Here is a 14,326-nt window from a genome sequence, read left to right as displayed (position 1 = left end):
TGTGTTACTCTGAGTGTGTGTGTTACTCTGAGTGTGTGTGTGTGTGTGTGGGGGGGGGGTTGGCCCTCCTCCGCTGCACGTGTACTTTCCATCGCCTTCTCACTCAGGTGTTCTAGGATTCCGTGCTGAGGTTTGTATCGAAACGCTGCAGTGACCTCACCAGAGTCCACTAATTTTCACATGTTTTTAGAGTTGTGGTGTGATTTCTTGACAGTTTGGGTCATAATCATGTTGTCAGAAGCACAGCCTGTAAATAAACGATGCCTTTCTGAAGCTCGTTAAAGTTCTTCTTTGTAATTTTTTAGTTCAGTCCTTGTACCTGATCATTTTAACAGGAATGTTTTGGTTTGGTGACCCTCTGAACTCTGACCTCCAAATCATTCAAGCATAAAACGGCTCCTGACTCCAGGATTCCTTGTTGTGTCGACACATAACCAACAACTGAGCAAAGAACCAGTTTTAAGTTTTATCTTTAAGCCCTTTGTTACTACCTGCCTGCCACAAAAACACATTTGTTCCCACTTCTTTAGATGAACCTGTTAAAATTGGGAAAGCAAACGCAGTTTAACCGAAAAGTGATTAACAAAGAGCAGTTAGCTGAAACTTGGCGTATCTCAGCATAGTGTGCAGTGCGTCCTTAAAAATCTGAGAAAACTGAACAGAAGAAGAAGAAGTGTGAGACCTAAAAACACTACAGGATCTGAAAGTCCTTAAGAAAGAGGGAAAAATCAGCTACAGAAACCAAGGTCAACATTAACCGCGTCCCTAATAATGCAAACTTTAATCCAGGTGAGTTATAAAATCATCCTCTCACTGTACAGTTGTTGTGAATGAGTAAATTATCTCACAATTATTTTCTATAGAGACCAGAGCATTTTGTGTATCAGCTTGTAAACATGATTATTTTTGCTGTAAACATGATGGTGCTCACAGTGTTTATGAGCTCATCTGCTCAGGCTAGTCGTGATTACAAGTCTGACCAGACTGAAAAAACTAAAAGAACTGATATTTTTCTGTTTTAGTTCACTTGTTTTAGTCTGTATCCTGTACCTTAAGATAATTTTTGGCTCAATCAGCTATTTTAGTTTTGATTGAAAGTAGTTTTGGTTTGGAAATTTAATACCATAATTCCCTCCACACTCACCACCAAGCTGGAGCATCTGGGACTCAGCTCATCTATGTGTCAGTGGATCTCCAACTTCCTAACTGGCAGACCACAGGCAGTAAGGATGGGCGGACATGTCTCAGCCTCCACCACTCTCAGCACTGGAGCCCCCCAGGGGTGTGTTCTGAGCCCCCTGCTGTACTCTCTGTACACATATGACTGTGTGGCCACTACCAGCTCCACCACCATCATCAAGTTTGCTGACGACACCGTCGTGCTGGGCCTGATCTCTGATAACAACGAGACGGCCTACCTGAAGGAGATTAGGAATCTGGAGAACTGGTGCCAGAGGAACAACCTCCTTCTAAACGTCAGTAAGACAAAGGAGCTGATAGTGGACTTCAGCACTAAGCAGGAGAGGAACTACCAGACCCCCGTCATCAACGAGTGCCCAGTGGAGAGAGTGGACAGCTTCAAATACCTCAGAGTTCACATCACGCAGGACCTGTCATGGTCCTGTCACATCAACACCGTGGTGAAAAAGGCCCGTCAGCGTCTCTACCACCTCAGACGCTTGAGAGACTTCCAACTGCCCTCCAAGGTGCTCAGGAACTTTTACTCGTGCACCATAGAGAGCATCCTGGCGGGAAACATCTTAACCTGGTTCGGGAACAGCACCATGCAGGACAGACGAGCTCTACAGAGGGTTGTGCGGTCAGCTGAGCGCACCATCCGCTCCGAGCTCCCTGATCTGCACTCAATCTACAGCAGGCGGTGCTGGACCAAGGCCAGGAAGATCGTGAAGGACCTCAGCCATCCCAACAACAGACTGTTCTCTCTGTTGAGGTCAGGAAAGCGATTCCGCTCCCTGAAGACCAACACAGAGAGACTGAGGAGGAGCTTCTTCCCGCAGGCGATACGGTCTCTCAATCACACCACCACACAGTACTGACCCACACATACAGTTCTTACACACACACTGGACATTCTGGACATTGTTTTCACTTTCAGGTTCAAGGTTCTTTATTTGTCACATGCATAGTTATACAAGTATAACACACAGTGAAATGTAGCCTGACACGCTCCTCGACATGTGCAAAAATAGGGGGGGGTGTCTGTAGAGGAAGAACATTATATATATAGTAGAGATGGACCGATCCGATATTACGTATCGGTATCGGTCCGATACTGACCTAAATGACTGGATCGGATATCGGAGAAAAATAAAAAATGTAATCCGATCCATTAAATATCACGAAAGCACCTCACAAAACTTGCAACACGCCGTAACTCACCTCAGAACGTTAGCATGTCGGAGCAGTATGCATCACGTGATAGAGCGGCTGTGGCATGCGGGACCTGTGGTCTGGATAGCATTTGGAGCTTCGCTAGCAACCTGGCATTTCATCTCCGACAAAGTTATCCCCGAGAGAAGTAAAGCAAGTGTGTAAGTCCATCTCTGAATGTTTGTAAAGCATTCCTGCGTTAAGCTTAACGAGCGACTGCCTCTCGCTCTCCGGCTGCTACTTCAATCGTGAAACTGCTTAAATGATCAGCTGATCGGCTTTTCTGTCGCGAGTCCTCTTTGTTTTTGGCCCACTTTGCACCAGAAAGAGGAAACCAGCGGCTGAACAACAGCAGCACGTTTAAGCTTGATAAGCTGTTGTTACAATTTATTTAATATTACTTTCTACTCCAGGATCTTTTTCTACGTAGCTGACGCTGGTAACTGTGCAGGGGCGGATCTAGCAAAGTTTAGCCAGGGGGGCCGATAGGGCATTAACAGGGAAAAGGGGGCACAAAGACATACTTTTCTTTCTTATTCTCATTTAAAATGTCTAGCTTTTAATAAATAATTATCTGACACACAAAGTTTTAATTTGATGTAAAATGAATAGAAGTCAATTACTGTATATAGTGACTATTAAGTCTAATATATATACCCTAGTAAGCTATAGTACTTTTTCCTTTGGGAAGGTACCATCTGTGCAGTCTGCAATTTTGTTGAAGAAAGATGTTGAATCTATTTAATATTTCTTGAAAAATAATTGATTTCTGTGCATTTTTTTTCACACTGCATCAAATTAAGGTTGATTACGTCGATTAAGCATCATGAGGTGGCGCGTGAGGGGTGGTTCCCTATTTTTTATTTATTTATTTTTGTTGTTGCTGGGAGTTGGAACCCTATTAGTTAGGTTGCTTAATATTTACGCTAAGTACTCTTTAAAATACCAGAATAGGGAGGATGGTGTAGGTCTAAGTTTATTAGATTGATCAGTATTGCTGAACTATTAAATATTTTTTTTGTATACAGGTATAACAGAATAGCTTTAGTGTAGTTGTTGTTTTAAACTTGAGTATGAACTTGCAGACTTGCAAAATGCAGCAAGATATTTTAAAAAACAGTTTTGTTGATTAAAAAACACTATATCGGATTCATATCGGTATCGGCAGATATCCAAATTTATGATATCGGAATCGGTATCGGACATAAAAAAGTGGTATCGTGCCATCTCTAATATATAGTATGTACATTGGGTGAATGTGCAGTAGTAGCAGCAAGCAGGTGAATTCTGTACTATTTTACAGGATAGACAATATAAACATATTTAAAATTAAAGGAATTTGAAATGTACATTGTTCCTTGGTTTAGTGTCTGGAAGACTTAAATCATCACTTAAATCACTTAAATCACTTTAAGCATATTTGCACTGCACAAGACATAATGTGGATTGCACAACACTGGTCACTATATTCTTCATTTCCAGTTAATACTTGTACAGCTGCTGTTATTGTGTATATATTTATTTATTTAGATTTCTTCATACATTCTTATATAGTTCTATACTGTGTATTGTGTATTTTGTTGTACAGTTATTTTATTTTCAACTTTAATTTATATATTTTATCTTATTCTTTCCCAGTTAAATTTACCCTTCATTCTAAATTGTGTTGTACAGTTATTTCATTTTTAACCTTAATTTATATTTTATTCCTTCCTAGTTAAATTGACCCTTTTTAATTTTTCATATTTATTTCCTATCTTATTCATAGCCTTTTTCTTTTTAGGTCACGAGCAGTTGTCTAAGCATTTCACTGCATATCGTACTGTGTATGACTGTGTACGTGACAAATAAAATTTGAATTTGAAATTTAACGATTAAAAATCGATGCTGATAAATATTCAGTGTGTTGATGAAGAAAAATCATATTTTCATGCTATGTGGATAAAACAGTTTAAAACACCACAGCTGTCATATTTAATTCTTCATGTTTCCTTCAGGGAATCGACTATTTCAGCTTTTTTCCCTCTGAAAATCACAGCAGAAAGGTTTTGGGCTTTTACTGTGAAAGGCCGCGCAGGAAGTGAGCCCTTTTAAATATGGCGGCGGCCGCAGACGGCTTGGTGATTTTCGCGGTGCTCTGAGTATTTTCGTGCCGCTCCCTCGTGCCTCGAGCTCAGTTCTGGCGTCATGAGAAGCGCGGTGACGGGCCCCGTTTCCGGATGCTTCGTGTGAACCGGACGGCCGTGTTAGCGCTGCTCATCGTTAGCAGCTCCGTGTTCCTGCTATTCCAGCTGCACTACTACCGGAAGTACGTCAGCAAGGTGAGCCATAGCCGTGTAAACGCTTGTGTGATGCGAGAGGCTCCCAGTGTGACCTAATCTGAAGGTTTGTGATGTCACTAATGAACCATTAAAACTCAAAGCCCTCTGCCCTTTCAGAATATAATCCTAATCTGTGCACTAGCTGTTTCAGTTGCATTTGTGAAGTCAGGATTATAGGAACCACACCACGTCTCAAATTATAATTATGAGTTTAATGTTTTTGTGTCTGTGCAGAGCAGACACAGGTAAACACACCTGCACAAGTGACAGGTGAAAGGACAGCTTTTCAGTGGGGGTGGAGTCTACAGCAGCGCACAGTCTTCCTTAGGTAGAGTTTAGATGATGAACATAAAATGGGTCGTTCCTGAAGCTGCCGTACAGGTTTGTGTTCAGAGGCAGGTAAAGAGAGAAAGAGGCACACCTGAGATTCCTTCACTGCAGTAAGGTTAACTTTAGTTATAACAGCCTTGTAAATGCTATCAGGTATCTGTACCTGAACGTGAAGTTAAAATATTTTAGGTTAAATTCAGCCAATCAGGAAACATCTTCTGGCGAAGATGATCTTCATCATAATCATGCTGCCTATGTGTTCCATCTCACCTGTACGCTGACATTACCTGTGCATGAACATTACTCATGAAGAGATCCTGAATCATCTATGTGCTCGAATTACAGTAACCTTGTCACACGTGTGAGTATTTAACCCTCCATCAGGACATGTGACAGTCTTAAGGTTGATCTTTTAGCTACGACACCCCCAAGGTCCAGATAGGCAGCGTCAGCCTCTGAAGGTAAGTCATGCGGGAGCATGACCGTTGTGGTGACCCTGTTTTCTTCTATTCTCCTGCAGCAGCCTGGCTCTCACATCTTCCGCCCAGCAGGTCACCTGACTCCAGGCCACCTGACCGCTAGCCAAGTCCAATGGGTAAGTCAGATCTGATGCTAGCTGCTGTTAGCTTAACATCAATTGTTAGCAATTCAGATTTAAACTTTCACTTTGAAATGATCAAAATTACATCGTCACAAGGTAGAAAAACTGCATGCTGCTATGCCTGATGCAGCTCTCTATGTCTTTCCACTTGCACATGACGTTCCTCTCTTAAATAAAGGTGAAGAACTTTTCAAATACATTTAAAACAAATCTTACATCTTACATCTCGCTTCTCTTACACAAGATGTAGACGTGAGTCATGAAATTTGTACAATGTGTAAACTTGTATTGTGGCTCATAAAATTAGCTTGTTTTATACTTAATTGTTAAATGTTTTAACTCCTCCTTCCTGACCTGACCATGGTTACCACGGTAACAGTTGCTTTGTTCCTCCCTGCAGCAGGTGGTGAAGAAGTTTCTAGCGTTAGTGCAGCACTTCAAGCTGCCACTGTTCCTCACTGACACCGCCGTGCTGGCACTGCTCTCCCAGGATGCTTTGCGGCAGCGTGACCGGCTGGTGCGCGAACCGCACTGCAGCTTTCTGTGCACAGGCCGAGCCGTCACGTCATTCGCTCTGCAGGCCAACCAATGGAAGTATGATGTGAGTGACTTGTTTGTTGTCTTCAGAGCTTGAGAAAATGCAGAACTTGAGTTTAAATAAAGTTTTTAAAACTGTAATTGTTTGTTTGTCTGTCAGCCCGGCTTCCTATTGGCAGCTGAGCAGAAAGGCTTTGAGGTGATGGAGCTGCGGGGAGTGGACCCTCGACTCGCCAGCCTGGACACCCTATCAGGAGAGGACATTCCCCTGCACTTCTTGTTCCGCCTCCACAATCATGTCATTCAGGTGGATGTTGCCAGATGTCGTGACGATCTGATTCAGGTGACAAAACAGCTGACGATGTGACCTGTGCTCTTTGCAGGTGGTCTTCCTGTATGAGCGCAGCGGGAATTACCTGTGGCATGGAGCGCTGCGCCTCAAAGGGGACGCAGACCGAAGCTTTGCTGCCTTCAAAGTGCTCGACTATGGGCGCTACGCTGGAGCCTATGACAGGTGCTGACATCACATGACTACGTTATGTGTGTAAATGAGACAAAAAAACCGCACTAATGAACTTCCTGTAATGTGACGTCCTCTGCAGGCCGCAGCTCATCCTGACCGTCCTTGATGGCCTGGACGTTCGAGTCCCGCGAAACATTTCCCATTTTCTGGCCCAGCAGAAACACGCCCGCTTCCTAGAGTGCCGTTACCGTGATGCTCGCAATTTCCTGCAGGTCAGAATGAAAGCTTCTTTTTATTGTAAAAAGAGGGGAGAAAGAGGAAATGAAAAATATTATAAACAAATCTTTTTTTAAAACTTCCTTTTTCTCGTCATGCGACTACTTCTCTGCAGCTCTACCCTGACGACTCGTCTGCAGCGGCGGTGGATTTCCGGAGAAAAGCAAAGGCGTTGCTTCATTTGACGGCTCGAACGCTCACTCGCCTTGACGTTCCGTTCTGGCTCAGCAGCGGTACCTGCCTGGGTAACTCTACCTCCTGACTCATTTGTACAGTTTCAGCAAACTTTCATCCATCCATCCATCTTCTTCCGCTTATTCGGGGCCAAGTCGCAGGGGCAGCAGCGCAAACAGAGAAGCCCAGACCTCCCTCTCCTCAGCCACCTCCTCCAACTTCTCCGGGGGAACACCAAGGCGTTCCCAGGCCAGCCGTTAGATATAATCTCTCCAGTGTGTCTGCCCCCGGGCCTCCTCCTGGTGGGACATCCCCGGAACACCTCACCCAGGAGGCATCCTTGTCAGATGCCTGAACCATCTCAACTATCTCTTGAATGCGGAGGAGCAGCAGCGGCTCTACTCCGAGCCCCTCCCGGATGGCTGAACTTCCCACCCTATCTCTAGGGGAGAGGCCAGCCACCCTTCAGAGGAAGCCCATTTCTGCCGCTTGTGTCCGGGATCTCGTTCTTTCGGTAACTACCCACAGCTTGTGACCATAGGTGAGGGTAGGGACGCAGATCAATCTCATAAATTGAGAGCTTCACTTTTACACTGAGCTCTCTCTTCACCACAACAGACCGGTACAGCGTCCACATCACTGCGGCCGCAGCACCAATCCGTCTGTCGATCTCCCGCTCCCTTCTCCCGTCACTCGTGAAGAAGACCCGAAATACTTAAACTCCTCCACTTGGGGCAGGAACTCGTCCCTGACCCGGAGTGGGCACTCCACCCTTTTCCAGTTGAGGACCGTAGCCTCAGATTTGGAGGTGCTGAATCTCATTCCCACCACTTCACACTCGGCTGTGAACCGTTCCAAGGCGTGCTGGAGGCCATCACCCGATGAATCCAACAGGACCACATCATCTGCAAAAAGCAGAGATGAGATCCTGAGACCACCCAAGCGAAAGCCTTCCGCCCCTTTGCTATGCCTAGAAATCCTGTTATGAACAGAATCGGTGACAAAGGGCAGCCCTGGCGGAGCCCATCACCCACCAGGAACAAGTCCGACTTCTTGCCTGCTATGCGGGCCAGGCTTCTGCAACGGTCGTATAAGGACTGTATGGCCTCTTTCACTTTGACATGATCAAAATTACATCGTCACAATGTAGAATAACTGCATGCTGCTATGCCTGATGCAGCTCAGTGGGATTAAGGAGGTCCTCGAAGTATTCCTTTCCACTGCCCGACAATATTCTCAGTCGAAGTCAGCAGCGCTCCACCCACACTATAGTCAGTGCAGGTACAGCACCGCCTTCCCCTCCTGAGTCGATGGTTTGCCATAATCTCTCTCTGCTTTTTTGTTGTTTTTTTAAGCAGGCTTTTATTTTGGCACTGGTTGATTTCCTGATTTCCTGTTATCAGTCATATTTGTGTTTGATTCTGGGAAACAAGAATCCCTCGAGGGCTACATCAGGAAGTGTGTCCACCACAGATTAGACATGCAGCGACCTCGCCATGGTGACCCTGGGTAAACCGCTGAAATCTCTCAAGTTCTTTTGGCGTTTTTTATTGTGAAACTTACACAGGTGTATGCAGCGCCTGTCGGAGCACTAAGCAAGAGTGAGACTCGCATGACTGGACTAAAATAGAGCAGGTTACCGCCTCGGAGACAGGAAGTGAAACACAGAGGTCACTGTCACTTATAACTTTTACAACAGGTGTGTCAGGTATGCTGATGACTTCCTGCTTCAACGTCAGAACCTCTGACTGTAGGTTGTCTACCTGTTCCTGTTAAAACTCCTGTGGAGGAGCATGTAACCAGTGATTCACTCAGGTGTGCTACTATAGGGTCATACAGAGGTCAAACTGCTGTATGACATCCATAGTTTGTGCTGACATCACCTGTAATCAGGGTCACATGCCTTTATTATCTGTGGTTTAAACATCCAGGTAAATCACATCTGAGGAAGTTGCACCTCAGTCAAAAAGACTAATTGATTCAGTGTGTGCAGGTAATCCCGTCCTCACACCTGTCTGTCTGTGTCACCTTCTCCAGGCTGGTTCAGGCAGTGCAGCATCATCTCATACAGCCGTGACGTCGACATTGGCATCTTCATCGCTGACTACAGGCCTGACATCATCGCAGCATTCACAGACGCCGGCCTGACGCTGAAACACAAGTTTGGAAAGGTCCAAAATCTTTATTTTTATCTTTTACTGTCTGAGTTTCTTCTTCTTTATTCTACTTCTAACACCAAAAACTTTTTCATGCTTCATCTTCAGTCACCAGCTTCAAACATCTACTGCAAAATCTGTCTTTTATTCTTACAACCTGTCTTATTGTGAAGTTTAGGGTGTGTTCCAAAAAGTACCTACTATCTCCTGTTCCTAACCTCTTTTCATCGATCTCAAGGAAAAGTGGGTAGGAGAATTACTGAGGACTTAGAAAAAGAGAAAAGTGGTGTGCTGAGGATTTGAACGAGCTCACACTCATTTCTTAACGTTGTGATGACGCATGTCCGCTATATTGACAATGTGTAAAAGATGGACTACAAAGCATGCGTTACTTCTCCACAACATGTTCTGTTGTTTTATGGGGGTAATGTAAACATTGAGAAAATCATTCATTTTTCATTAGAAAGGCTGGAATTTTAAAGAAGGAGGAACAGATTCACTAACTTCTTCATGCTGAGTGTTTAGAGGCGAGCCCACTTATTGCTCCTTGGTAAATGCTTCCATGAAACGGCAGAAATGACCTGAACTTGGCTGCTCTTTCTCAGCAGTGTTCACACAGCGAGTGACTTCTCTCTGCTGAATCTGTAACAGATAAAAGTGCACTATGCTGTTAAAGCTACCAAGTGATGCACTTATACATACACCTGTCACAACTGGGACTTCTCATAATATAACGGTAAATAATGTTTGTCTTCTGAAATTCTCACCAGATGTCAGTAATAACCCATCCAAGCCACACATGGAAACATAGACGTCCATAAATTATGTGTAAAAACGAGAAGTGACACAGGGAAAAGTATTGAACATGTGAAGAGAGGGATGTGTAAAAAGGCAGGGAGATTCAAGACAGCAGCTAAAATCTATCAGTGATTATAAGTCAATCCTGCCACTTAGTGCAAATTAATATCAGCTCAATCAGTCCTGAATGATGGCTAATAAAAGGTGCCCAATTATCAAGTTGTCACACAGAAACATCTCATGACGGGTAAAACCAGTGAGGTCTCCCAAGACCATCATAACCTTATTGTTGCAAAAACATACTGATGAATTTCTAAAAATAACAGTTCCATTGAGTACTGTTGGGCCCAATGTCCGGAAATGGAAAGAACATAATTTCACCATAAACCGGCCGCGACCAGGTGCTCCCTGCAAGATTTCAGACAGGGGAGTGAAAAAAAAAAATCAGAATCAGAAGAGTTGTTCAAGAGCCAAGGGGCTCCTGTGCAGAGCTACAGAAAGACCTGAATCAGCAGGTATGATTGTTTCAAAGAAAACGATAAGTAATGCACTAATACGCTGTGGCGCATATAAACGCTCAACATGGAAGACTCCATTGCTGACTCCATCTTGAAGCTTGGTCCAGATGGCATCAGCTCGGCAGACTGCTTCTCAAGTCCAATGCAGGATAACTCAATACATCTTTAGCCTGAGCCTGAAGCTTGGTAGAATGCCACAGCTGTGGAAAACATCTTGTGTGGTGTCAGTTTCCAAGAGGCCACAGCCAAAGGACTTCAACAGCTATAGGCCGGTGGCTCTGACATCACATCTGACAAAGATCCTGGAGAGGCTAGTCCTTGCTCATCTTCAGCTGCAAGTGAGCTCACTGCTGGACCCACTCCAGTTCACTTATCGCCCCAACCGGTCAACAGATGATGCCATCGCCACCACCCTACATCTGGCTCTCACTCACCTGGACAATAAGGGCATGTATGTATGAATGCTGTTCATAGATTTCACTTCAGCATTCAACACAATCATTCCTCAACACCTGACTGGAAAACTGAGCCTGCTGGACCTGAACACTTCGTTCTGCCACTGGATCCTGGACTTTCTCATGGAGAGGCCTCAGACAGTCCAGATCAGTAACTGCATCTCCATCACCACCACAATGAGCACTAGAGCCCCTCGGGGCTGTGTGCTCATCCCACTGCTGTTCACTTTGCTGACTCACGACTGTACAGCAATGCACAGTTCAAACCAAATCGTCAGTTTCGCTGATGACAGGACTGTGGTGGGTCTCATCAGCAAAAGCAATGAGTCAGCATACAGAGAGGAGGTGCAGAAGCTAACGGACTGTTGCAGAGTCAACAACCTGTCTCTGAACGTGGACAAAACAAAAGAGATAATTGTCGACTTCAGGAGAGCATGGTGAGATCACTGTCCACTTAACATCAATGAATCCTCTCTGGAGGTTGTCAAGAGCACCAAATTCCTTAGTGTTCACCTGGCGGAGACCCTCTCCTGGTCCCTCATCACCAGCTCCATAACTACCTCCATTACACTCAGTGACTGGACTGACACACACATACCTTCACACACGTCACTACATTACCTGCACAATGGCATATGCAGACACACCTCACACACCTTCATACATCAATTACATGCATAGGTTGTTGCTTTTGCTTTTTTGCACAGTGCTCAGTCTTTTTGCACAACCCACTGTCTATTGCACTGTCTTGTATCTGTATCATTCTGTTCTGTCTGGTGTTGCACTGTTTTTTGCAGTTTTTCACACTTGCACTTTATGTAGTCCTGGTTTGATTTTACTCCAAGATCATGTGGCACCATGATCTTGGAGGAACGCTGTCTCGCGTCACTGTGTACTGTACCACTGCACATGCTTGAAATGACAGTAAAGCCACTTGACTTGATTTGACTTGATATTTTTATCTAAATAATCTAAATCTCTTTATTTATTCCTGGCCTATCTGCTTTTCTGCTGTAACAATGAATTTTCCATCTGTGGGACTAATAAAGTCTATCTTATGTCTGGTCAGATGAGTCCAAAATTAAACTCTTTGGATGCCATAATGCGTTTTAACATCATCGTACGTTTGGAGGTCAAAGGGAACTATATATCACCCCCAGAACACTAATATAGATGTTTGGAGTTGGGAACATCGTGGTGTGGGGCTCCTTTTCAGCATACAGCACTGACAGACTTCATATAACTGAAGGAAGGATGAATGGAAAAATGTACAGAGAAATTCCTGATAAAAATCTGCTGCCATCTACCAGGATGATGAAGATGAAACGAGACGAAAGAAAACTCTCAGCTGGTGTCAGAGATAGGAAATAAAGCTGCTGGATCAGCTGACCTCAACCAACTGAAAAGAACTCAAGGTCAAAGTTCATAGACGGGACCCACGGAACCTTCAGGGTTTGAAGACTGTTTGTGTGGAAGAATGGACCAAAATCACACCCGAGCAATGCTGCGACTAGTTTCTCCATACAGGAGAAGCTGAATATGAAGCTGTGATCACCAACAAAGGCTTTGTATAAAGTATTAATCCAATTTCAGTGAGTGTCTTCATTTATTTTCTCTGTGTCATTTATCATTATTACACATATTTATGGACATCTATGGTTTGATTCCTTTGCATGTGTGGATTGGATGGGTTATCACTCACATCTGGTGAGAATTTAATATCAATCGCACCTTCAGAAATATATTTACTTTGAACTTACTTAAATTACTTATTTTACCCTCTGTATATTTATTTTGTTTCCTCCAGCCTGTTAAGGATTTCTGTAAAATTCCCTCCATCGTAACCGATCCCAGTTGACCTGAAGTAAACATGAATCCTAAAGACTGTAATACAACAGTGATCATACAGAGCCTTAAACACTCTTTGATCATTTATTATAAATCATAATCTTGAACTCACTGTTCTACTTTCTTCATGCAGCAACAACATCAAATTTATATTCCAGCAGCTTGATGTTCAGAGTTTAGCTGTGAATTTAACAGCTGCTGATAAAAACTATAAATATATCCACAGGTTATGGATAAAATGGAAAATGCAGTTAGAAGGAACATCAAAATCGATCCCACCCACTTCGATTATGTCAGTGTTTTCATAAATGGTTGGATGGTTGTTTGCAGTGAATTATAGGACACATTTTCTCCTCTCCTTTCGTAGAGGATGCTAGTGTTTGGAGTCATGTCTCTTAGTGAGGAAACTTTCACAGAAACATGGACTTTTGGAATGCACCCATAGTTACCTCCTTTATTCTGAAATCATTTTATTGTGAAGTTTAGTTTTCTGTCTTTTATTCTGAAAGCGGGTGTTTTATTGTAAAAGGTGGAGGACAGTCTGGAGCTGTCATTTCTGATTGAAGATGTGAAGCTGGACATTTTTTTCTTCTACGACAACGGTGATATCATGTGGAATGGCGGGACGCAGGCAAAGAGTGGCAGGAAGTTCAAGTAAAATCCTTTCACCTTAAATATTTGTACAGACGGCGTAATCGTCATGTCGTTTATTGCTACGTAAAGTCATTACCATCTGTCAGGTCACTTTGTCAACCCTGCCGCAGGTTAAAAAATTTTTTCTTCTTATCTCCAGGTACATCTTTCCACGCTTCTCGCTGTGCTGGGCGGAGCTTCTTGAGCTGAAAGTGCGTGTTCCATGTGAGACGCTTGACTACGTGACAGCAAACTATGGCGCCTCCTGGAACATCCCACTGAGGGTCTGGGACTGGAAATCATCACCAAGCAATGTGCAAGCGAACGGGGTGTGGCCTGTGGCAGAGTGGGCAGAGCTTATCCAGGTGTACTGACTGATATTTTATTATCAGCCATCAGTCAGCTGATCGGGACCACACACACGATTCTGTTGTTGAAACAAACTAATAAAAGTTTTGTTTAAATTGTGTCTCCTTTTGTTTAGAACGTGACTTACTGTAACAGGATGTGATGAAATCAGTAACATCCCTATTTATATGGCCCATTAAACAAATGTCCTAGTGATTTAAATTTGACATCGTACACAGCTGCAAACATTTGTAAATATTTTGCAAACAATACAACCAGCAGGAAATCTAAATATTATTTATTGTTTAGGGACAGATTGGTGTGTCACTGTTTACATCCAGACTACCAGACTTCATTCATATATTACGTGTTTTTACTCGTGATCAAACTAACAGAACGTCTGCAGTCTGATCATTAGGTGTCTTCTCCCCATCAGACTCCATTCAGAGTCCCACCGTTTATACTCTTCCTTGTGAT

At 43.7% G+C, this 14,326-nt stretch overlaps 1 protein-coding gene across 3 annotated transcripts; it reads left to right on the top strand.

Moving 5' to 3' along the window:
- Positions 1-4,464: 4,464 nt before the first annotated feature.
- fktn (fukutin) lies at positions 4,465-13,970 on the top strand. 3 transcript variants are annotated; one of them, XM_086299824.1, is made up of 10 exons: positions 4,465-4,712; positions 5,566-5,637; positions 6,044-6,244; positions 6,341-6,487; positions 6,564-6,694; positions 6,783-6,915; positions 7,035-7,164; positions 9,131-9,264; positions 13,398-13,522; positions 13,662-13,970. In XM_086299824.1, the coding sequence occupies exons 1-10, from the start codon at positions 4,611-4,613 to the stop codon at positions 13,873-13,875; spliced, it is 1,389 nt and encodes a 462-aa protein (XP_086155950.1). In that variant the 5' UTR covers positions 4,465-4,610; the 3' UTR covers positions 13,876-13,970. The 3 variants fall into 3 exon arrangements, with proteins under 3 accessions (XP_086155950.1, XP_086155951.1, XP_086155948.1); XM_086299825.1 differs by having other exon boundaries at positions 5,563-5,637; positions 6,047-6,244; XM_086299822.1 differs by having other exon boundaries at positions 4,466-4,712; positions 5,563-5,637.
- The last annotated feature ends 356 nt before the right edge of the window (positions 13,971-14,326 follow it).

This window comes from Aulonocara sp. 'chitande type north' Nkhata Bay, linkage group LG7 (assembly GCF_057382095.1).
Source record: "Aulonocara sp. 'chitande type north' Nkhata Bay isolate Kocher_YH1m ecotype deep benthic linkage group LG7, A_spYH_male_GT1.1, whole genome shotgun sequence".
NCBI classification, from domain to species: domain Eukaryota; kingdom Metazoa; phylum Chordata; class Actinopteri; order Cichliformes; family Cichlidae; genus Aulonocara; species Aulonocara sp. 'chitande type north' Nkhata Bay.
Note: the sequence above shows the minus strand (reverse complement) of the source record. Positions and strands in the feature narration are given on the sequence as shown.

Bases quoted from the DNA above. Each gene is read 5' to 3' on its own strand.
- fktn (XM_086299822.1), top strand. From the start codon at position 4,611: ATGCTTCGTGTGAACCGGACGGCCGTGTTAGCGCTGCTCATCGTTAGC. The intron at 5,638-6,043 runs GTAAGTCAGATC...TCCTCCCTGCAG, and splicing joins CCGCTAGCCAAGTCCAATGG to CAGGTGGTGAAGAAGTTTCT. The intron at 6,245-6,340 runs GTGAGTGACTTG...TTTGTCTGTCAG, and splicing joins CCAACCAATGGAAGTATGAT to CCCGGCTTCCTATTGGCAGC.